The following is a 21,066-nucleotide window of genomic DNA, read 5'->3' as shown; positions in this document are numbered from 1 at the left end:
CGGGGAGCGGGGAGGAGCCGAGGCATCTGGGACGGTGGCTTGACCGGAGCTGTGGCATCTGCCACTGGTATCTGCAGCTGAACTGCATCCATCATCATAAAAGGTACCGCGGTACCGCGACACTGCGTAAATATTAGGGTAGGCAACTTCCATGCCTTGGGTTGAAACAAGTATGTATGTACATACAATGCAGTACGTACCAAGGGCGTGTATGCGCGAGATCAGGAAGAATAACCGTGAACATCAATCAATCCATCATAGCCATGTTCATGAGTTGCATCTACTAGACCATCAACACCGGGATATCATATCAAACCGAGCCTAAAACCACCACCAAAAGCAGAGGGTCCAAACTCCGTTGCCGTCATACCGTATATATAACCTTGAGTCTCGTGATAGCTGGGGACAAAAGGCCCATCTCCCGTAATGTCGTTCATCGAGTGGCTGCCGGATTTTAATCCGGACTTCTCGTATTATACATCGTCGTTTGAAAGCTGTCATCGCTGACCAAAGCGAGGTAGCCGGGCTGGCACAACGGTGCTCTCGGCCTGCAGCTCTCCGTCCGTCTTGTTCGTCTGTGGAGGTGCGGGTTCCGGAGTCGCCGCGGATGGTGGTGGCTTGACTTCTTGGACCTCTTCCAGCCCGGCATCGTCAGCCGCAGACTCGGCTACTTCGGTGCCAATCCGTCCCGGAGGGCGCCCGCTCTCGGCATCCTGCGCGTCTCCGTTCGCCTCGCCAACCGATTCCGGGACGTGGGCGTCGTCCGTTTTCAAGCCTCGCTCCCTCGCCAATCGCGAGGCAGCCCTCCGCCGCCGCTCAATCTCTTCGGCTTCCTCCCTCTCGGCCTGCTCCTCTTCCCGACGGAGGTCCTCGAGCGACGGGACCTGTGGGGCGTCGTCATTGTCGTCTTCGTTGTCGTCGTTGTCGCCGTCGTCGTCGTAGCCCAGTTCCTGTACAGGAGATACCGGGTTGCTGTCCCACTTGGTCTCGTCCGGCGTATTGGTTGACGATATCGTGGTCCGCGACACTGTTCTCGACAGGCCCTTGTCCCTGTTCCTGTCCCTATCTTTGCCCCTCTCATCTGTCCGCTTCCCCTTGCTGCTGCGCGTCCTTGTGCTGCCTCGGTCATCCACACGCTCCAACGCCACGGTAAACTCGTCGTCTAGCGGCACCGCATCCTCGTCTCCTTCCCCATCGCTGGGGAACAGATCCCCCCTCGACCGGTACGAGCTCGACGTGTCCCCGGAATTAGTCGTGTCACTCCTCGGCCGCTTCCCCTTCTGCCCCGTCGTCGCGGCTTCCTCATTGCTGCTCCCCAACAGCGGCTCTTGCTCGTCGTCCCTTGCCGTGCCTTGATGGTGATGATGATGATGATGATGCCCATGCCCTCCGGGATGCTCCCTCAGGTTCGCCGCTGATGGCTTGTACCGCAGGCTCCCCATGATCTTGAAGGGCAGCCTTCCCAGGAACCCCAGCGGCGCCGTCCTCGGGATGACGTTCGGATCCTCCTCCCCCGAAACCTTTCTCCTCACCCCGCCCCTCGTGCCGTAGCTCATCCCCCTCTTGCGCCTGGGCTGGTCCACCACATCCCCTGTCCCGCCTATCCCGCCTCCGCCGGCCCCGAGCCGGCTCCTGTGCCCCGACCCGGCAAGCAGCCGATCCCAGTCGCCGCCCAAGATCCCCCCACCGCGCCGACTGCTGGCCGCGGCGCCCCGATCCAGGAGCCCGTCATCGTCATCCTGGTCCTCGGCCAACTGCTCCGCGATGAACAAGTCCTCCTCCCAGTCGTCGTAGAAATCGAAGCTGTACTCGGGCCGCGACAGGAGGCCGCGCCCTCCGCCGACGCTCCGGCGGGACCCGCGGGCGCCGCGGTCCCGCTCACGCGCGCGGCGCGCCCGCTCCTCGCGGTCGCCCAGGCAGATTGCCGTGCACGAGTCGACGGCGCCCGCGAGCGACGACAGACACGGCTGGACGTAGCGGTGGCCGAAGGCCCAGATGCCAGCGGCGGCATCCGACGTGACGGTCTCGGTCGTCTGTGAGAGCTGGTTCCACGTTTGGCGGAGGCGGGGGTCCTGGATGAAGGCCATAGTATCGTCTTGTGCTCCTCTGTACCTTTTCCTTTTCTATTCCTTTTTCCCCCACCCCCCTTCTTTTTTTTCTTCTTCTTCTCACTTGTGCCCTCTCCTTCCCGAGTCTTCAGTTGAACGGATACCAGCCAGGGTTTTAGTTTGGCTATGGCGCGGTGCAAATTGAAAACGGAAGCCAATGATGACTGAGTAGCAGAGCTGGCGCTGGCGCGGATCGCAGCGTCTTAGATTGAGAGGGGAGGGGCATCCGGTGTAACCAAGCGTTTCGACGTTGAGTATTTGAGTATTGGGCGACCGTGTGTGCGTAGTTGTGTCAAGACGTCGGTGTCCGCTTTAAAGGCATCGAGTTTCCATCGAGTCAGGGATAGATAAGAGGAGATCGCTCGTTGCGGCGGTTCAAAGACGCAACGGAAAGGGAGGATGCGGCTTGATCGGGTACAGTACGTATCCGTAATGTAATGTGCAGTGAGCTTCACTTGGCGTAATACAGCAAATTGGCGCCGCGCACCAAGAACGTCGCGCGGATCAGACAACAAGACAGGAGATGGCGAAAGGTTCGTCGCGCAATTGGTTGATGCAGTCGTGGGTCAACGTTACCCGCTCGCGACTTGTCTCAGGTTCTCACTTCTGCTGCCCTCCATTCTTGGATGGATGAAGTCGGCAAACTGGGAAGCAGGCCACACCGTCTCGACTTGTGCCGCACTTTCATGATGGATTGATGCATAACCGGGCCCTCAGTCTGGGGAAGCCCCGCTATACGGACGATCCCCTACCTGCATTGAGAAGGCGGACCACGCTGCCGTGTCCGAGGCCCCCGTTAGTTGATTACAGTATATACTCCGTACACTAGCAGAACCTCCCCCCCCCCCCCCCCCCGGCAATGAGATCACCGCAAGCGCTACTCTACGTGCAACGGGCAGTGAGACGCGACTGTGCGAATTGCAAAGGACGTGCGCGAACGCGGGAGCGGCAAGAATTGCAAAAACGAAAATAATACTGAACAACGCTATATAGGAGCGATACTCGCTGATTATACAGCCCGTGATGATTGATCGGGGCCCGCGACGCCGACCGAGTGCTCATGATCCAGGCCGTCGGGATCTTCGCAGATATCGGGCGGCGGCCTTAGGAGGCTTGTCCCAGGGGGCTGCGTATGCGGTCAACACACGCAGCGTGCGGCGTCGCACCCACAGCCGGATCACCACGTCGTCGTCATCTGGCTTCTTCTTCTTCTTCTTCTCCCGATCCTAACGGTGACCGTTGGTAGTTGCGGCAACCGGGGCAGGCGGTGCCGGGCCGTACGGCTGGGGCTGTTGTTGCTGGTGATGGAGCTCGTCCTCCGTCTCGTCGTCGTACTCGTCTTCCTCGTCGCTAACCTCCTCGTCTTCACCTTCATCGTACTCGTCGTCCTCGTACTCGCTCTCGTCCCCTTCCACGGATCCTTCCGCGTACCCGTTCTCCACCGTGCCCGTCATCCCTTGCGGGATGCCCCGGCCCTGCTGCTGCATCTGCTTGATGATGCCGTTGAGCTTCTCGAGCTTCTTCTTCAACTCCTCAATCTCGGCCAGGTTCTTGTTACGCTCCTCCGCCATCTTGAGGATGTTGCCGTTCACCTGGTCGTGCTTCCGCTTAAGGTTCTCGTTCTCGCGCTCCAGCCGCTTCGTCTTCTTGGACATGTCTTCCATTTCTTTCCGGAACGTCATGAACAGATCGTTGCTATTGTTGAGTGTATCCTCGACCTGTGCCCGCGCGTCAGTTCTGAGCGCTAGAGCCCATTGACAGCGGACGAGACAGACCTGTTTGAACTTATCTACGTAGACGTTGAGCTGTTGCCTCAGTTCAGCCTCTGTTTTGGAGAAGGTCTGCACCTGTGCATTGAGCTGCCTCGACCGCGCCAGCTCCGCCTCGTAGTTCTTCTTCTCCCGCTCGTACCGAGCGAGGTTGTACTGGACCTCGAGCTCCTTGGTGCGCATCTGCGAGTGGAAGTGCAGCTCTCGGAGTTCGTACTGATCGATAAATGACTTGAAGCGCTGCGCAAATCTGTAGATCGTGAGTCGCAAACTCAAGAGACCATCAAGGGGGAAACGGACAACTCCTCTATCTCCATGTCGACCACCTGCTTGCGCGGGTTGTCTTTTTCCTCTTGGTAGTCGTCCATGCGCCGGAGGAGGCCCGAGTATCGCTCGTCCCAGGTGTTCTGGCTCCTGATCTGCGTGTCGGATAGCGTCTTGTTCTCGTTCTGTTCAGGCCATTCCGTCAGAATACTGCGCTCTTTAGAGTCCGCCCGGCTCCGAAATGGGGAGCGCACCTTGAGCTTGTTGTTCTCTTTTTGAAGCTCCCGACAAAGCTTCTCCAGCTTCTCCTTGAGAGATACCGTCTTGTTAAGCTCGTTCCTGCTGTTGTCCTTGTCCTTCTGCAGCTGGTCTCCGCGCTTCTTGTTCTTGATACTCTCCCGTTCGTGACGCTTCATATCCGAGAGAAGGTCGGAGCATCGTTTCGTAAGGTGCTCGATCTTTTGCAAGTCGCTCATCTTGGAAGTCTGATTATGCAGCTCCCGGTTCGCCTTCCTGACCTCCCTCTCTGCCACCAGTCAGTGGGCAAGTTCCAGAATACACCCTCCTTTCTGCGGCATTTTTTAGGGGGGGGGGTTTGTCGCCAACGACAAGCAGGTTGGCACCAAACATAATCGTCTCTGCCCATGTTAAATAAAGAATTGCACCCACCTATTTCAGCCTCCTGGTCTTTCTCGCCGGCCGCATCGAGTTCCAGCTGCGAAATTCTTTGCGCAATCAGCTTTGACGCTTCGGTCGGCTCGGGCGCCTTCTTTTGTTTGCCCTTCTTCCCGGAAGCAGCAGCGGGCGGTGCCGGAGCGGGACGGTTTTCATTGCCAGCAGCGTGATTCCCATTCGCTTGGCCTGCGTCGGGCGTCGGTTGGTTCGGGGTTCCGTTCGCCACGGGTGTCGCAGGTCGCGGTGCCGGAGTCGCCGAAGCCATCGTGGTGGTTTCAGCCGAGGACATCGACGGGTACAGGCTAAGTGAAAGAGAGTGGTGAGCACAGGTGTGACGCTGTGGGGGACTCTGCAACCCCATACCGTTTTGATATTCGGCCTTGGTTGCGGCGATGTGGCCTGCGCGCGGGAGAGTGCAGTGGGTAGTCGCCCTGGTCGTCCCCGTCGTTCCGGGGATCCCTTACGGTCCTCTACGATCGGAGGGCGAAGGTCGGGGGCACTTGCGGGTCACTTAGTCAAGCAGACGGCGGCAGGGACCGACTTGCGTCCTGATGCACACATGCGGGACCGAATGCACACTATCGATGCTTCGCAAGCGGGAAGTGTTCGGATGCGCACTGCTGTGCCGTATGCCCCGTCTCCGTTCGGGCAAGGGTCCCGGTGGTTGATGGGATGGTGGTGGCAGGGTTGCACGAAATGCTGGTCGTTGAGCAGGCCGAGCAACTGCAGAGATTGCTCCTGTCTCCAGAATGTCGTCGCAGTTGCATTAGCCTCGTCCAGTCTGGGAATCCTTGGGACCGCTGCTAAAACTCAGGTGTGGAGCACCAATTCGCGGCGGGACAAGAGTATCGGGACGTTAATCCGCTGAATCATTACCTAGGTACGGAGTACTGCGTATTATGCGGACGAGTCAGGCCCCGTAACAGCAAGCGTTGCTTGTCAGATAGGAAGGTACCTCCAGATGCCCCATTGTCGACGCCCAATCTTCGGTGCTTCCATAACAAGCAGACGGTTCCACTTCCCGACCAAGCCGTGCCGGCCAAAATTCCAGCCTTTCGCCGGCTTATTAGTTCGATTCCATCCGATTCTCCACCATTCAAGTTTTCGACTCCGTTCGTTGGAGCACCTTGAACACGTCCGTGGTCGACAAGTTTGCGCTCCCATGCCGACCACACATAGCGGCATCAACTCGACCTCAAATTGGTGACGAGTTGCCATTAACTCCGTCCTCTTCGTGCCACAAGATGCTTCGGGGCACGGCCAAACGGGCCGCAAAAGCCGTGACCGACCTCTCCCAGTATCCCAAGATCGGCGAGAAGCTTCATGGCTTCACTCTTTTGCGTACGAAGCATGTTCCGGAGCTCGAGTTGACCGCCCTACACCTGCGCCATGACAAGACCGGCGCCGAACACCTACACATTGCGCGCGACGACAGCAACAATGTCTTTTCGATCGGCTTCAAAACGAACCCCCCGGATGATACGGGGGTGCCACACATCCTTGAACACACCACGTTGTGTGGTAGTGAGAAGTGGGTTTTGTCCCGTGTTGAATGCAAGCTCTCTTTCGAGGCGCGCGCTAACCTCCTCACTCTTCCAGGTACCCGATTCGGGATCCGTTCTTCAAGATGCTGCCACGCACGCTGTCCAATTTCATGAACGCGTTCACCGCCTCCGACCACACTTTTTACCCTTTCGCCACGACCAATGCCCAGGACTTCAAAAACCTCATGTCCGTGTATCTCGACGCGACCCTAAGGCCGTTGTTGAAGGAGTCCGATTTCACCCAAGAAGGGTGGCGCATCGGTCCCGAGAATCCTCAGGCGATTACGGCTGGAGTTGAAGTCACACCAGAAGACCGGAAGCTCGTCTTTAAGGGCGTCGTGTACAACGAGATGAAGGGTCAAATGTCGGACGCCGGCTATCTGTTCTATATCCGGTTCCAAGACCACATTTTCCCGGACATCAACAACTCGGGCGGCGATCCTCAGAAAATCACCGACTTGACGTACGAACAGCTCAAGAAATTCCATGCCGAGCACTACCACCCAAGCAACGCCAAGGTCTTCACCTATGGCGATATGCCGCTGGCTGACCATCTGAAGGAGATTGATGCCCAGCTTGGCGCTTTCGAGAGGATTCGCGGCGACATGACCATCCATCGTCCCATCGATCTCAGCAGCGGCCCACGGGAAGTGCGGCTGCAAGGTCCTGTCGACCCTCTGGTCGACTTGAACAAGCAGTTCAAGACATCCGTGTCATGGATTCTTGGAGACACCTCGAACGTCGTCGAGTCGTTCTCTCTGGCATTAATCTCTGCCCTGCTGACGGATGGCTACGGTTCGCCATTGTATAAGGGACTCATCGAGACTGGCCTTGGCACTGACTGGAGTCCCAACACGGGCTACGACAGCTCGGCCAAGGTCGGAATCTTCTCAGTTGGGTTGACGGGCGTGGCAGAGGCAGATGTTCCCAAGCTGAAGCCTACCGTGCAGAATATTCTCCGCGGCGTTCGGGATAAGGGCTTCGATCGATCCAAGATTGACGGTTACCTGCATCAACTCGAGCTGAGCCTCAAGCACAAAACGGCCAACTTTGGCATGTCCCTTCTGCACCGGCTCAAGCCGAAATGGTTTGCCGGCGTGGATCCGTTTGACTCGCTTGCTTGGAATGACACGCTCGCTGCCTTTGAGGCCGAGTACGCCAAGGGAGGATACCTCGAAGGCTTGATGGAGAAGTACTTGATGAACGACAACACCCTGACATTCACCATGGCTCCATCCGCCGAGTACGTGCAGGAGCTTGCCCAGGAGGAGGAGGCTCGCCTCAAGACCAAAATTTCCAAGGCCGTTGAGGCTGCAGGAAGCGAGGAGCAAGCTCGGGCTGCGCTCGAACAGCGTGAGTTGGCTTTATTGGCCGAGCAGAGCAAGTCCAACACCGAGGACCTAAGCTGCCTGCCCAGCGTTCATGTTCGGGATATCCCGCGCCGGAAGGAGCCATTGGTGCTGCAGAGCGAGACCGTGGGTGAGGTCGAGCTCCAATTGCGCCAGGCGCCTACTAATGGTTTGACCTACTTCCGGGCGATCAGCACGCTGGAAAACCTGCCCGATGAACTCCGATCTCTTATCCCCCTCTTTACCGACTCAATAATGCGCCTAGGTACTAAGGATATGACGATGGAACAGCTTGAGGACCTCATCAAGCTGAAAACTGGCGGAATTTCTGTCGGCTACCACTCGGCATCAAGGCCTACAGATTTCACTCAAGCAAAAGAGGGGCTTAGCTTTTCCGGAATGGCCCTTGATCGCCACGTGCCAGTCATGTTCGATCTCCTGCGCAAGCTGGTTGTGGAGACGAATTTCGATAGCCCGGAGGCCGCCCAGCAAATCCGTCAGCTTCTCCAAGCGACTGCCGATGGTGTCGTCAACGATATCGCGTCATCCGGCCATGCTTATGCTCGGAGGGCTGCGGAAGCCGGTTTGACATGGGACGCTTTCGTCAGGGAGCAAGTCAGCGGCTTGTCCCAGGTGAAGTTGGTCACCAACCTCGCCAGTCGACCAGAGTCAGATCTCCTGGAAGATGTCATTGGGAAGCTGAAGTTGATTCAGCAGTTCGCCTTTGCGGGCTCCATGAGAGTTGCGATTACTTGCGATGCCGCTAGCGTTGCCGACAACACCGCTGCCCTCTCAAGATTTCTGGACTCGCTCCCGTCCCATACCGCCAACTTCCCAACGCGCCAGGGCCGGGACTTTTCACGGAACATCAAGTCATTCTACCCCCTGCCGTACCAGGTATACTATGGTGCATTGGCATTGCCAACCGTGTCCTACACGTCGCCCGACAATGCCCCTCTTCAGATTCTATCCTCGCTCTTGACCCACAAACACCTGCACCACGAGATCCGCGAAAAGGGCGGCGCCTACGGCGGTGGCGCATACTCTCGCGCTATTGATGGCATTTTTGGGTTCTACTCTTATCGTGACCCGAACCCGGTAAACACCATCAAGATCATGCGGAACGCCGGTCAGTGGGCTGTCGACAAGAAGTGGTCTGACCGCGACCTCGAAGACGCCAAAATCTCGGTATTCCAGGGGGTTGATGCGCCTCGGGCGGTCAATGAAGAAGGCATGAGCAATTTCGTTTACGGCATCACCGAGGAGATGAAGCAGACACGCCGCGAACAGCTTCTGGATGTTACCAAGGACCAGGTTCGGGAAGTTGCGCAGAAGTACATCGTCGATGCGTTGGCCCAAGGGTCCGAACGGCTGGTCTTCCTAGGCGAGAAGCGCGATTTTGTCGACAAGTCCTGGACGATCAACGAGATGAACATCAACGGGTCCGCTTAAACGAAGCCGACTCCCGATCGACGACTATCTAGCCGCTAGTCGCCATGTATTCTATCATATGTACAACACATGTCGATGATACCCTTCTCTAATCGTCAGGCCCGGCCGCAGGGCGGGATCCTGCAGCACTACCACCAAATCAGGACCCTATGTCTCCGTAGTGACCCAAATGGGCATCACACTGCGTGCCCTCCCACTTTTCCCATCGCCTTCCTACTTTCCCTTCCCTCCCATACAGCGTCGAATACGATACGTCTCACTGCTTCGGCTTTATAGCTCTGAGACCACTGCACGGCGCGAGAACAAGAACCCAGGCACAGGTCTAGCACCAGTCCTGGACTCGTTTTATCAGAGCCGCTTTCCTCAGCTTTGGATTTGCGGACTAGAGAACAGAGGACATGTTGTGTTTTGGTCTCCAGTGCATGCCTTGTCGCGAACCAGGTAAAACCTCCCTGGTTGATCAATGTACATCATGTACCTCCAGGATGGAGGTACATTATCCAGCCGACTGGCCCCCGATCGGCTTTGCAGCAGAGACGACAACGGCTTACCCTGTTCTGCTTGGCCTAGCCGGCATGGTTTGCAAGGACAATTGCGGGCCGAAGCCAGGTGGCTAAGTGTCCCTTCAGCAACGCAATGGCAACGGGAAGCCGGTCGCTGCGAAGTTGGGAGGGCTATTACTACAGAATACAGGCGCAACCCGTATGCCCCATGCGCGTACGAGCGGCTTAGGCTTCAAGACGACGGGTATGCAGCAAGTCGCAACGGCAACCCAGCCGCGGTACATACACAGCTACAGCCCAGGTCCCCTCCCCACCAACTCGAATGCACGGCTCTCATGTGGCATTCAGGTCCGTAGGAAGTGCCTCATCTGAGGAGGTCCACGAATCATGTAAGCTGTCGGTCGTTGCCCTGATGGTGCGATCCGTTCAGCGTCGACTGCTCCCCATCACGCTCCATCACACCGCCCCGATCGTGACATGTAAAACAGGCTAATGCTAAGGATGTTGTTGATGGTGCGCGATTTTCCCCCTCTCACCGCGCCGTCTCGCCCGCCATCGAAGTAACGGTGACTTCGCAACGCATATACGTCGCGTCGCACGTTTGACCAGAACCGGCGGCCGAGCGACCCGACCCGACCCGCCCTCCTTCCTCGCCCCTAGGAACAATCGATATCTTTTAGCGGCGTCTGGCGGGGAAGGAGGGGACCCGCATTCCGCTTTCGCACCACCGCTGACCGCAAGTTGCGGCTTGAAACTGGCAGACCACTAACGGAGGAATGCTCCAGCGACCGCGGTTTATGCCCTCGATGAGATGAGGAAGAGTGTTGGCGGCCTCAGCCAATCGATCCAGGTCGCTTTTGTGGCCTCGACAAAACTTCACATGTGCCCGCAATATCATTGGCCCACGGCGAGCAAGCGGCGGGCCCTGGTAGGTCAGCGTCGAACCTGGATTGCTGAACCCTATTGGGGCTGTACTGTATGTACTGTACATACATACGAAGCACATGCATTAATTATAGGAAAAACAAGTGTGCGTCATGATTGTGACAGGTAACTAGGGGTATCGTGGACGCCCGCAGGATGTGCCTGATTCAGGGCCTCGATAAGGTATGATCTGGGCGCAATGACTGTCAAAACTACATTTCTAGCGCAGAACGACGAAGGGAGCTTGGATTCGAGCCACTGTGGCTGGCGCTGATGGTCGGTCCCGCCTTATCCCCGTTTAGCCCGTTCACGCTCTCTCTGTGGAATTTCTCTGTGCACTGGCCATGGAAATCAGGGAAAAAAAATTGAATACGGAGGTAGCAACCCTCCTGATCCCCACACCGAGTGCACACCACAGCAAGCCCCTCAATTAATAAAGAGCTTCGACCCAGCTTCAAGACTTCCTCCTTCCACTCGCAACGCTTCCGTCTTCTCCTCCGCGTTTCGTCGCTGTCGGTCCGCCCGTTCACGTTGAACAGCAATCGCAGCCGCTGCACATTTTGCGCTCAACTCGTAAGTTTGCCACCGACACCGGTTATTTTTCTTCTCCCAATCGCAACTCGCGCAACGCCGAGCAAGGCGCAAGCCAGGGCCGACGGGATTGTGGCGGCACATGCCGCCGCCTGCCCTTTCCCAGGCCTTGGATTGCTTCAATCGCGTCGTCCAACCTTCTCGGATGAGTTTGAGACTCGAGCAAGCATATTCTGTCATTGCGCATGTTTCTGACGGCTTGTTCCCCAAAACACAGCTTTTGCCTCCTCGCACCGCTCGACTGCCTTTGATCTCCTCAAAGGCAACAACTCGACAACGGCTTCCTCGGCCGTGTCCCTTGTTTCAGACGAAGATTTCAGCCTTCGAAAAACCTTCCACATCATCAACGTACTCCCGCCGCCTGCTGAGGTCGCTTAAGGAAGCCGTGTTTTCCTTGTTCGACTTCTTTCTCCACCAGAATCCCGAGTTCGACTCCCACAACCAGCTGCCGCATAGGACGAGTTGTGCGGTTCTTCCTCTAACCGAGGAAGAGTCGACGAAGTCTCGTCAGACCGACCAGGGATCCGTCTGCTTCCGCTTTCGCCCTCCCTAACACCCGCTCGAGCACCCCCCGCTTCCAAACCCGCTGCTGTCCCTCGCCAGGACTCGCCTTACGCTCCTAGCCAGCCACAGCCAACGCGAGCCTTGCAACCGGTCCTCGTCCGCCAAGCTTCCCACGCAGTCTCACACGCCGCCTCGTCGCTAAATCGTGGGATATGGTTATGCCAACGCTTGTCACGGACCGATTCACAGCACTTGATTATACGGACTTTACGAATAATCATGTCTTCTTGAAGAGCTGCAACAATGGCTTCTTCGACTACAACCAACATGTCCACCATGACCATCATGACGGGCACCGGGTCAACTTGGCCAAGCAGCTGATTGGCGAGGCTCTTCGCGAGCGTGTTGAGAGCATTGACCATGAACTTTGCGAGCCTGGCGAGGAGGATACCTTCTTCGTGGCCGACCTCGGCGAGGTCTACCGCCAGCACCTGCGCTGGAAGCTGAACCTGCCGCGCGTCAAGCCCTTTTATGGTAAGACTTGCCAGAGCCCCGCCCCGCGGCACAAAGCTTGGCCCCTTCCCCTGCCTTGCTGACCATCCGTAGCCGTCAAGTGCAATCCGGATCCGAAGCTCCTGGAGCTGCTGTCCGCCCTCGGCACCGGTTTCGATTGCGCCTCGAAGGCCGAGATCGAGCAGGTTCTAGGCCTCGGAGTCGATCCCTCGCGCATCATCTACGCGCAGCCGTGCAAGACCAACTCGTACGTGCGCTATGTCGCCTCCCAGGGCGTGCGCCAGATGACGTTTGACAACGCCGATGAGCTCCGCAAGATTGCGCGGCTCTTCCCCGGCGCGGAGCTTTTCCTTCGAATCCTTACCGACGACTCGTCTTCGCTGTGCCGCCTCAGCCTGAAGTTTGGTGCTTCGCTTGATTCGACCGATGGCCTCCTGGCCCTGGCGCGCGAACTGGGTCTCAATGTGGTGGGCGTCAGCTTCCACGTTGGTTCTGGTGCTTCGGACCCCGGCGCCTTCCTGAAGGCGGTTCAGGATGCTCATGTCGTGTTCCAGCAAGCCGCCTCTCACGGCTTCTGCCTGAAGACGCTGGATGTCGGCGGTGGCTTCTGCAGCGACAGCTCGTTCGAGCAGATGGCTGGTGTCCTCCGCGCCGCTCTTGACGAGTACTTCCCGGCCCACTCGGGAGTCAACCTCATCGCCGAGCCGGGCCGGTATTACGCTTCGTCGGCGTTCACTCTGGCTTGCAACGTCATCGCTCGCCGTACCATCGAGGACGTGTCGTCGGCCAGCTACATGCTGTACGTCAACGACGGCCTGTACGGCAACTTCAGCAGCATCATGTTCGACCACCAGCACCCTGTCGCCAAGGTGTTGCGTTGCGGCGGCCGCACCCTGTACAACACGCCTGCCGCCGAGGCCTCGGACGGGCCCGGCTGTATCGAATACAGCATCTGGGGACCGACCTGCGACGGCATCGACCGCATCACCGAGAGCATCCGGTTCGCGCAGCTGCTGGACGTCGGCGACTGGCTGTACTTTGAGGACATGGGCGCCTATACTAAGTGTTCTGCCACCACGTTCAATGGCTTCACCAACAGCCATGACGTCATCTATGTGTGCAGCGAGCCGGGCGCGAAGGCTCTTTTGGGGATGCCTTGAGAGTGGGGCTAGGGAGGATCATGGAGAACTGGCATTGTTGTACCCCCCTTGAGTCGTGAAAGACTCGAGGGGTCTCTCTTCACTTCGTTCGGTCGCGTTATAGAGAAAGGACAGTTGAGGCTTAGTTCCTCCAGATGAGATGGCTTAATAGAGACATGTGGACAAGAAGAAGCCCTCTGCAAGAAGCTGCCGCAACATGTGAAGAAATGCCGGCCCTTAATGAGCTGTCACTGGCCGCGTGTTGAAGGCAGGGGTCCATCCTCCGCGCCGAGCTGAACAGTTCTTGGGGAGGGGGGGGTTCCCTTCCCTTTCGGGCACCGAGGTGCATGCGAGAACCCAACGCCTCCCAATCTCTTGGGCCATTCTAGCCCAACAGCGGAGCGGGTGGGTTACGTCTCGCGGTTGTCGGCGTTGCTACTCAAGTACATGTATGTATGTACAAGTGCCTGACAGGCTCGCATCCCAGGTCTCTCTCCTTCACGACGAACCCGGCCATCAATGGGGAGCATGACTTCCAGTGATCTTTTTGTGCACTCCAACCCCCGCCCTTTGTACGACCGGAGCAGGCCTGACTGGGCACCGAAGAGGGTCTTTGAACGTACCTCAGTGTCACGCCACAAGATAACATACCATAGCACAGGCTATACAGCGGATTATCTGTCGTGCTCCCTCCCCTCCTCTTTCCCCCTCGACTCTCGTTTATAGGTGGTGAAACAACCCGTCCCGGCGGCCAATCCCGTCGTTTGTGCCGAGCAGGGCGTACTGTTGAACCTTCCTCACTTGCTCTCACATGGCTTCATTCCTTCCTTCCTTCCTGTTTTCTAATCTCTGATACCCGTTGAGCTTTCCTCTCTCCGTCTCTCCGTTCCAAGGGCCGCGCCAGGTACAGCTTGGATTCGTCGTTTGACCTATCTACCTTACAGACCATCGTCCGTTTTGACTGTCGACGAGGGCGGATACGTTCTTCTACGGACGGTTGAAGGCCGATGATACGGTAATGAATACGATTGAGTCGCTGCGAACCACCAGCCAGTCAACCAGCCAACGGCTCAAACGATCCTTGGAGGCTGGTTAGAGAAAAAAAAAAGGCAGAGAAAAAAAATAGAATAAGAATGGTCCGCAACCTCGTCCTCTTATCGGGGTCCTCACACCCGACCTTCGTCGACCGGGTCGCCTCGGTCTTGGGAATCGCGCCCTCGAGCAGGGTGCTTGGCAAGTTTGCGAGCGGCGAGACACGGTGCGAGATCAGGGATTCGGTGAGGGGCAAGGATGTCTACATCGTGCAAAGCTTCGGGGTCGGCGGGCATACCGTACCCGCTCGCGGGGTGACGGGGTATGATGACGGCTGGGCTGAGGGCGAGGGGGTCGACAACAGCGGCGGGGGAGCGAGCAACGGAGAGGGCAAACACACGGTCAACGACTACTTCATCGAGCTCTGCATCATGATCTCGGCCTGCAAGACGGGCAGCGCGAAGAGGGTCACGGCTGTCCTGCCCCTGTTTCCGTACTCGAGACAGCCGGATCTGCCCTTCTCGAGGGTCGGCGCGCCGCAGCGCGACGGCAAAGGGAAGTTGGAAGTGGCGGAACGCGGCAGCTACACCGAGCTCGATCACGAGAATCCCTCGTCGTCGTCGACGACGACGATGATGATGATGATGATGGCGCTGCAGGCCAAGCCGGGACACGAGCATGTCACGGCACACGTTGGCTCCCTGGCGGCGGACCTGTTGACGTGCGCCGGGGCGGACCGGATCTTGACGTGCGATCTGCACGAGAAAGCCTATCAGGGCTTCTTTGATATCCCGGGTACGTCTGTTGATACGACTGCCTGACGAAGTTCGGCCGCGCGGAGCGGCATGCAATGACTGACTCGCAGCTCTTGCAGTTGATAACCTCTACGCCCGCCCGCTCCTGATGCGCTACATCAAGCAGAACATACCCAGCTATCGCGACGCTGTCATCGTCAGTCCCGATGCGGGCGGCGCTAAGCGTGCCAGCGCCATAGCCGACCGTCTTGGGCTGGCCTTTGCCCTCATCCACAAGGGTATGCATTTTGTCCCCCCCCCCCCCCCTTCCCGCCTTTTACAGCTTTGATTTGGCTCAAATCCAAGTCCCCTCACCATGAAACTAACGACGAGCGCTACGACGACGTGATAGAACGCCGCTCCCCGAAGGTGCCGCCTGTCCCCCGAGCCGCCGCCGCCATGACGCTCGTCGGGGACGTGGCCGGGCGGGTGTGCATCCTTGTGGACGACCTGGCCGACACGGCCGAGACGATCCTGCGGGCGGCGCGGCTGCTCCGGCGCGAGGGGGCCGAGCGGGTGGTGGCGCTGCTGACGCACGGAGTGCTGAGCGGCGACGCGGCGGCGCGCATCGCCGACGCGCCCGCGCTCGACCGGGTCGTCGTCACCAACACGGTCGCGCAGGAGGCGCACCAGGCGCGCTGCGCCAAGCTCGAGGTGCTCGACGTCTGCGGCACCTTTGCCGAGGCCATCCGGCGAGTGCACTACGGCGAGAGCGTCAGGCCGTTGTTTCAGTACGACTAGCTGAAAAAAAAAAAAAAAAAAAGAAAAAGAAAAAGAAAAAGAAAAAAGAAACAACAAGGCCTGAGATTGTATAGAGGAGAAAGATTGAGACCCGGGACCGATGGGCAAAGGATAAGAGATGCTCTGGCTGACGGGAGCATGGAATGGGCGACAAAACAAAGGCGCTTCAGATGCTAAAGACTATCAAGATACCCCTTCCTTCATCCTCACAACATAGCACCTTCGTGTGATAGATGGGTAGCAGAAAGGTTTTGCTCGGTTTGCTGTTTTTCATCATCAAATGGATGGGTTGACATGATCTGCCATCACCGAAAAACTCGAGGGGCGCTAGATGCAGTGAAAGGAGGGACGATGGAATGATGATGGAATCGGGATCATGACGTACATACAGCACAAGATCTGCGCGGAAACGTGCCCGAGGATCTAAGCTTTTGCGACGGGAGAGATCACCGGTAGTGCAACCTTGGCCCTAATACCAAAATGCTAAATTTGCCGTCCGTCTCCCCTCGTCACATATCTGTCAAGCACCTCGCTTAGGTACCGTTTCGGGATCTCCAACGCACATACAGAGTAATGTATGTATGTACTTTTAGTGTACGGAACACTCTTAGCATCTCTACAATGCAGTATGTAAGGGACGTAATGGGAACGATTGGTGACGGTGCTCTCTCTCTCTCTCGTGGGAACCCCAGAACCCAAGCAGCCACTGATGTGAATCCGTATTCCGTACCGCATACTCCGTACTGGGCATCGTTCAGGCGCACAGTCGCATGAACGCTTCTGATGTCGTATTGCCGCCTGCTAAGCCCGGCACCTGCCCGATCGACCAGACTTTCGGCTCATCTCCGTGATCCGAGAATTGGGGCCATTGCAGCCACCACCCTCCCCACCTCCGCCCAACGGTTCCATAGGACGCCGGGCTGGAGTGGCAGTGGCAGGTGGGGTGACAACAAACAGTCGGGTTGCGGACGGGTGGAGGGGGAAAGGGTTGAATTGAGAGACGCGAACCAGACGCGGGGCAACGCGCGACGGGACGCGCCGGATTGATTGATTGGCCAGCGCAAGGAAAAAGCAGGTCTCGTGGCAACGGGCGCAGACGGTTGAGCCGGGGTTATCAGCCACTCTCAGCGCCCCGGGCCGCGATGGCTTTGCAGCGGTACCAGGATCAGAAAAAACGACAACAACAAAGGCGGATCTGACGAACCAGATGACAGCAAAGACAGATGCCGCAATGCACGCCCGCCTAAGTGCCGCCACGCGCAGGCACGCATTCCTTGGCTATCTGGCGGCCGCAACAAGCAGCAAGAACCATGGCTGTATGTGGATCGATAATAACAATCGGTGCCCATGCCTGTTTGCCATTCTCAAGAGTTTGTATCCTTGTATTTTGTACCGCGTTTCCGTTATTTTCGACGATGCATGTCCTTGATATTTTCTTGATAGGCCGTGTGCCCTTACAATAAGCGCCGCGTCTTCCAATCGAGAAGAGACTTTAGTCAAGGTCGATTTAAGAGAAAATTTAACAGTCCTGATAAGGAGTAAACCATTCAGAGTAAACCATTCAGGTGATGATATGCAATATAGTAAAGCCGTGAGCTGCCTTTGCAAATTTTCCTTACGCCCTAGATCGTGTACTATGTAGTTGCGAGCTGTGATAAACCTAAATTGCGGCTGGAAAGCTGGACGCCCGCCAAGCGTTGTGCATGTTTTGATGGCTCGTGCGTGGATGCCAGGATGGCTGGTCATCGAGGGCGAATGAGCGGTAGAGCGCGATTGCCAGTCCGCCGCTCCCGGCTCTATGCTTTGAAATGTTCGAATGGAAGCGTTTCGATGCGAAATCAGAAGCAATTGCCGCCAGGAATGCGAAAGTTTCATTGGTCAGAATAAAATACGGGCTGTCAATACGGTAAGACAACAGAACGCGCTAACACAAGAGGGCCGCGGTTCGTAGTGTATGGGCCCACTAACGCTAGCAAGGCCCGGGCAGGGGGAGCGGGAGGTACTCCCATGTCCATCCTTTCCAACCTCATTCCTTCTCCCGATCGACCACACTTCTCCGCCCTGCCACACACATCACCACCGTCGCCGTCGATACTTTGCGATTCTCACCACCTCCAGTTAATAACCGAACCCCGACGACCCAGACGACTTGGCGAGATTGAGATGAAGATTCCGTGATCTCTGGATACGCCCATTCAACCTCCTGCGCTTGGGCCAACTGCCCTGCCCTGAGTCCCCGTTGCCCCGCCATTGAACGAGTGACGAGCGACGACGTCAGAGAGCCCAAAACAACTGCGCGCCTGATTTTATTCTGTCGCATCCATCGCCCTGCAGACAACTTCTCCATTCCCAAAACAACAATCTGCGAATTCGAGAATTCAACGCTCTCTATCTGGTTCGTCGGTCGGGCTTTTCTCTGGCCAGCACCACAGTCATTCAGGCACAGAAATCATTGGCGATTCTTTTGCGCTTTAGACTTCCGCTTGTTCTTCGATCCGGCGCGCATTCAGAACCGACGCGGCCGAACGGAAACCACGCTCTTTCGGTCGCTCGCCCGCCCGCGTCGAGGAGATCAGCGCGCGCGCCTTCTCGCAAGTGTTTGGCGACAACGACACCGCGCGCTCTCCAACCGCATGCGCGCATATTGTGCACGGCTTGCTTTCTGATTGGCTCTATTCATTCTCTTCCAGAATGTCGTTCAACATCGCCCGAGACGGCCAAACAAATCTGTCCGCCACAGGTCCCGGTTCGTCGAGCACAAAGTTCGACCACCCTCCTGCCGCGAGACCTCCTTCGGGACTGCTGCCCGGTGGCCCGCCATCAAACCGAATCGGCACAACCATCGGCCAGCTCCGCCCGTCAGCTGCCGACTACAGCATCAGCGAGCCCTCCAACCCCTCCAGCGTGCGATCAACCGACTCGCAAAGGGAACGCATCTATGGAAGCCCGCGTAGGAAACGGCAGAGAATCGATGCCGACCGGTAATGCCTCCTGCTGATCTCCTTACTCGTCTCTGAATTGCCGCTTACGTTATCCCCCAGATTTATCCCGGCAAGGTCTGGCCGTGACTTGCAGTCTGGATTTCACTTGATCCCCCCGCCGCCTCGGCCAACTCCAGAAAGGGGCAGGCCAAGAAGCCCGCCGAGGGGGTATCGTTCCCAGAAGAGTAAGCAGGGCGATCCCTCTCGGGTTCTTGTTGTCGATTGTGATTAACCCTCTCTGTAGGTGAAGAAGCGGATGAGACCTTCAGACAGCTGCTGCGTGCTGAGCTCTTTGACGATGACAGTGTGCCACAAGTCTCACCCAGGTGGACGGGGGACGAACGGATGCGCACGCCTCCCAGAAATACGTCTTCTCTCCCGGCAACACCACAGAAGAATCTGTTTTCCTACGTCTCTCCCCGTCATCAACACCTGGTCGGACTCTCGACCCCCAGGAAAACACCACAAAGAGGGCACAACCTGATTCCGGATCCTCGCTTGGATACCTACAGCACCACCCCCATCTCGTACACAAGTCAGCAGATGCTCCTTGCCCCGCGGCGCCAACACAGGACCGTCGCCAAGGTGCCGATCAAGGTGCTGGATGCACCGAACTTGGCCGAGGATTTCTATCTTAACTTGATGGACTGGGGCAGCTCGGATGTTCTAGCCGTCGGCCTGGGCGCTGGCGTTTTCATGTACAATGCACAGAACGGTAAGGTGGCGAAGCTGTGCACACTCGAAGACGACAAGGTCACCAGCGTATCCTGGATCCAGAAAGGGACACATGTTGCCGTCGGCACCAAGAAGGGCCTGGTGCAGATCTGGGATGCTCAGAAGTTTAAGAGGCTCCGGACGATGACGGGTCACACCGCGCGCGTCGGCTGCCTCGCGTGGAACGCCCACATTCTCTCTACCGGCTCGCGCGACCGGACCATCCTGCATCGCGACGTCCGGGCGCCCGATCAGTGGGTCAAGCAGCTGACCGGACACAAGCAAGAGGTCTGCGGCCTGAAGTGGAACTGCCAGGACGGCCAGTTAGCCAGCGGCTCCAACGACAACACGGTCATGGTCTGGGACAAGGCCATGGACCAGAAACCGCTCTGGTGCTTCAACGAGCACATCGCCGCCGTCAAAGCCCTCGCCTGGTCCCCCCACCAGCGCGGGCTCCTCGCCTCGGGCGGCGGCACCGCCGACCGCCGCATCATCTTCCACGACACGGTGCGCGGAAGCGTCCGCAACGACGTCGACACGGGCAGCCAGGTCTGCAACCTCATGTGGTCCAAGAACTCGAACGAGCTCGTCTCGACCCACGGCTACATCCAGAACAACCTCGTCATCTGGAAGTACCCCTCCATGACGCGCGTCGCCAGCCTGACCGGCCACACCTACCGCGTCCTCTACCTCGCCATGAGCCCCGACGGCACGCAGGTGGTGACGGGGGCCGGGGACGAGACATTGCGGTTTTGGGAGGTGTTCAAGCCGAAGCAGCCCGTCAGGTTACTGGGTGGCAGCATTGATCTGCCCGTTATCCGGTAAATGGAGGGCAGGGGGAGGGGAGGGGAACGTTTTGAGATTGAGTTCAACTCCCCTTGCGGTAGCGGATGGAATGAAAGGGAAAGCCACCCCGTGCTGTGGCAGGAAGGAGGAGTGAAGGGAGCCACCTCGTGTTGTGGCAGACTTGAGGGAGAGGAGAGCCACCCCGTGCTGTGGCGGTGGAGCAAGGATATTCGGCCTGGATCTGCATTTGATGGAAGTTTTTTTTTTTTTGTTGTTTCTTTCTGGAAGCGTATGAGACATTGGGATCTGAATGGGAAGCGGAATGATTTGGGATCGGCATGTGTGCATGGGATCTGGGGACCGGGCCGGAGTTGGGAGTCCAAGTGTTTCAACCGATCAGCCTGCGCCGGCATGGGCAGCGGAATGGATATGGGAAGCGGATCTTTTGCGCCCTTGGGTTGGGACGTTTCAGCGGCATGATTTTACTTTTCCCCGGGGGGGGGGGGGGGGGGGGTGGGTGGGTTGGGGGACGGGTGCAAGCGTCCTTGAGACGACTCTGGTTTCCGGCGTTGGGTGTCTTGTCACGGAGCGAGGCAGACTCGGTAATCATTCACGCTTTTGAGGCGGCAAGGTCTTGGGCTGGAGGTCAAGTCTATTTTGCGGTCATGGTACGGAGTAATTGG

General features: G+C 57.6%; 6 protein-coding genes across 6 annotated transcripts; 4 read left to right on the top strand and 2 right to left on the bottom strand.

The window, feature by feature from the left end:
* Positions 1-411: 411 nt before the first annotated feature.
* Positions 412-2,543, bottom strand: MYCTH_2300756 (uncharacterized protein). The gene has a single exon (XM_003661361.1). It carries the CDS (start codon positions 2,085-2,087, stop codon positions 498-500), a length of 1,590 nt encoding a protein of 529 aa, XP_003661409.1. The 5' UTR covers positions 2,088-2,543; the 3' UTR covers positions 412-497.
* A 709-nt stretch (positions 2,544-3,252) lies between these two features.
* MYCTH_2300753 (uncharacterized protein) lies at positions 3,253-5,270 on the bottom strand. Its single transcript, XM_003661360.1, has 6 exons — positions 5,180-5,270; positions 4,811-5,118; positions 4,396-4,667; positions 4,178-4,326; positions 3,884-4,127; positions 3,253-3,826 (listed from the first exon to the last, which is right to left on the bottom strand). Exons 2-6 carry the CDS (start codon positions 5,079-5,081, stop codon positions 3,335-3,337), a joined length of 1,428 nt encoding a protein of 475 aa, XP_003661408.1. The 5' UTR covers positions 5,082-5,118; positions 5,180-5,270; the 3' UTR covers positions 3,253-3,334.
* A 636-nt stretch (positions 5,271-5,906) lies between these two features.
* On the top strand, positions 5,907-9,393 carry MYCTH_2300751 (uncharacterized protein). Its single transcript, XM_003661359.1, has 2 exons — positions 5,907-6,347; positions 6,416-9,393. Exons 1-2 carry the CDS (start codon positions 6,061-6,063, stop codon positions 9,159-9,161), a joined length of 3,033 nt encoding a protein of 1,010 aa, XP_003661407.1. The 5' UTR covers positions 5,907-6,060; the 3' UTR covers positions 9,162-9,393.
* A 2,316-nt stretch (positions 9,394-11,709) lies between these two features.
* On the top strand, positions 11,710-13,613 carry MYCTH_2300746 (uncharacterized protein). Its single transcript, XM_003661358.1, has 2 exons — positions 11,710-12,217; positions 12,290-13,613. The coding sequence occupies exons 1-2, from the start codon at positions 11,896-11,898 to the stop codon at positions 13,354-13,356; spliced, it is 1,389 nt and encodes a 462-aa protein (XP_003661406.1). The 5' UTR covers positions 11,710-11,895; the 3' UTR covers positions 13,357-13,613.
* Positions 13,614-14,226: 613 nt separating this feature from the next.
* On the top strand, positions 14,227-15,423 carry MYCTH_2300745 (uncharacterized protein). Its single transcript, XM_003661357.1, has one exon. The coding sequence runs from the start codon at positions 14,469-14,471 to the stop codon at positions 15,186-15,188; it is 720 nt and encodes a 239-aa protein (XP_003661405.1). The 5' UTR covers positions 14,227-14,468; the 3' UTR covers positions 15,189-15,423.
* Positions 15,424-18,421: 2,998 nt separating this feature from the next.
* On the top strand, positions 18,422-20,444 carry MYCTH_2300744 (uncharacterized protein). Its single transcript, XM_003661356.1, has 3 exons — positions 18,422-18,883; positions 18,944-19,068; positions 19,128-20,444. The coding sequence occupies exon 3, from the start codon at positions 19,427-19,429 to the stop codon at positions 20,420-20,422; it is 996 nt and encodes a 331-aa protein (XP_003661404.1). The 5' UTR covers positions 18,422-18,883; positions 18,944-19,068; positions 19,128-19,426; the 3' UTR covers positions 20,423-20,444.
* Positions 20,445-21,066: the final 622 nt, after the last annotated feature.

This window comes from Thermothelomyces thermophilus, chromosome 2 (assembly GCF_000226095.1).
Source record: "Thermothelomyces thermophilus ATCC 42464 chromosome 2, complete sequence".
Classification (NCBI taxonomy): domain Eukaryota; kingdom Fungi; phylum Ascomycota; class Sordariomycetes; order Sordariales; family Chaetomiaceae; genus Thermothelomyces; species Thermothelomyces thermophilus.
Note: the sequence above shows the minus strand (reverse complement) of the source record. Positions and strands in the feature narration are given on the sequence as shown.

Bases quoted from the DNA above. Each gene is read 5' to 3' on its own strand.
- MYCTH_2300756 (XM_003661361.1), bottom strand. From the start codon at position 2,087: ATGGCCTTCATCCAGGACCCCCGCCTCCGCCAAACGTGGAACCAGCTC.
- MYCTH_2300753 (XM_003661360.1), bottom strand. From the start codon at position 5,081: ATGGCTTCGGCGACTCCGGCACCGCGACCTGCGACACCCGTGGCGAAC. The intron at 4,668-4,810 runs GTGGGTGCAATT...GACTGGTGGCAG, and splicing joins AGACCAGGAGGCTGAAATAG to AGAGGGAGGTCAGGAAGGCG. The intron at 4,327-4,395 runs GTGCGCTCCCCA...TGGCCTGAACAG, and splicing joins AAGAGAACAACAAGCTCAAG to AACGAGAACAAGACGCTATC.
- MYCTH_2300751 (XM_003661359.1), top strand. From the start codon at position 6,061: ATGCTTCGGGGCACGGCCAAACGGGCCGCAAAAGCCGTGACCGACCTC. The intron at 6,348-6,415 runs GTGGGTTTTGTC...TCACTCTTCCAG, and splicing joins ACGTTGTGTGGTAGTGAGAA to GTACCCGATTCGGGATCCGT.
- MYCTH_2300746 (XM_003661358.1), top strand. From the start codon at position 11,896: ATGGTTATGCCAACGCTTGTCACGGACCGATTCACAGCACTTGATTAT. The intron at 12,218-12,289 runs GTAAGACTTGCC...GACCATCCGTAG, and splicing joins GCGCGTCAAGCCCTTTTATG to CCGTCAAGTGCAATCCGGAT.
- MYCTH_2300745 (XM_003661357.1), top strand. From the start codon at position 14,469: ATGGTCCGCAACCTCGTCCTCTTATCGGGGTCCTCACACCCGACCTTC.
- MYCTH_2300744 (XM_003661356.1), top strand. From the start codon at position 19,427: ATGCTCCTTGCCCCGCGGCGCCAACACAGGACCGTCGCCAAGGTGCCG.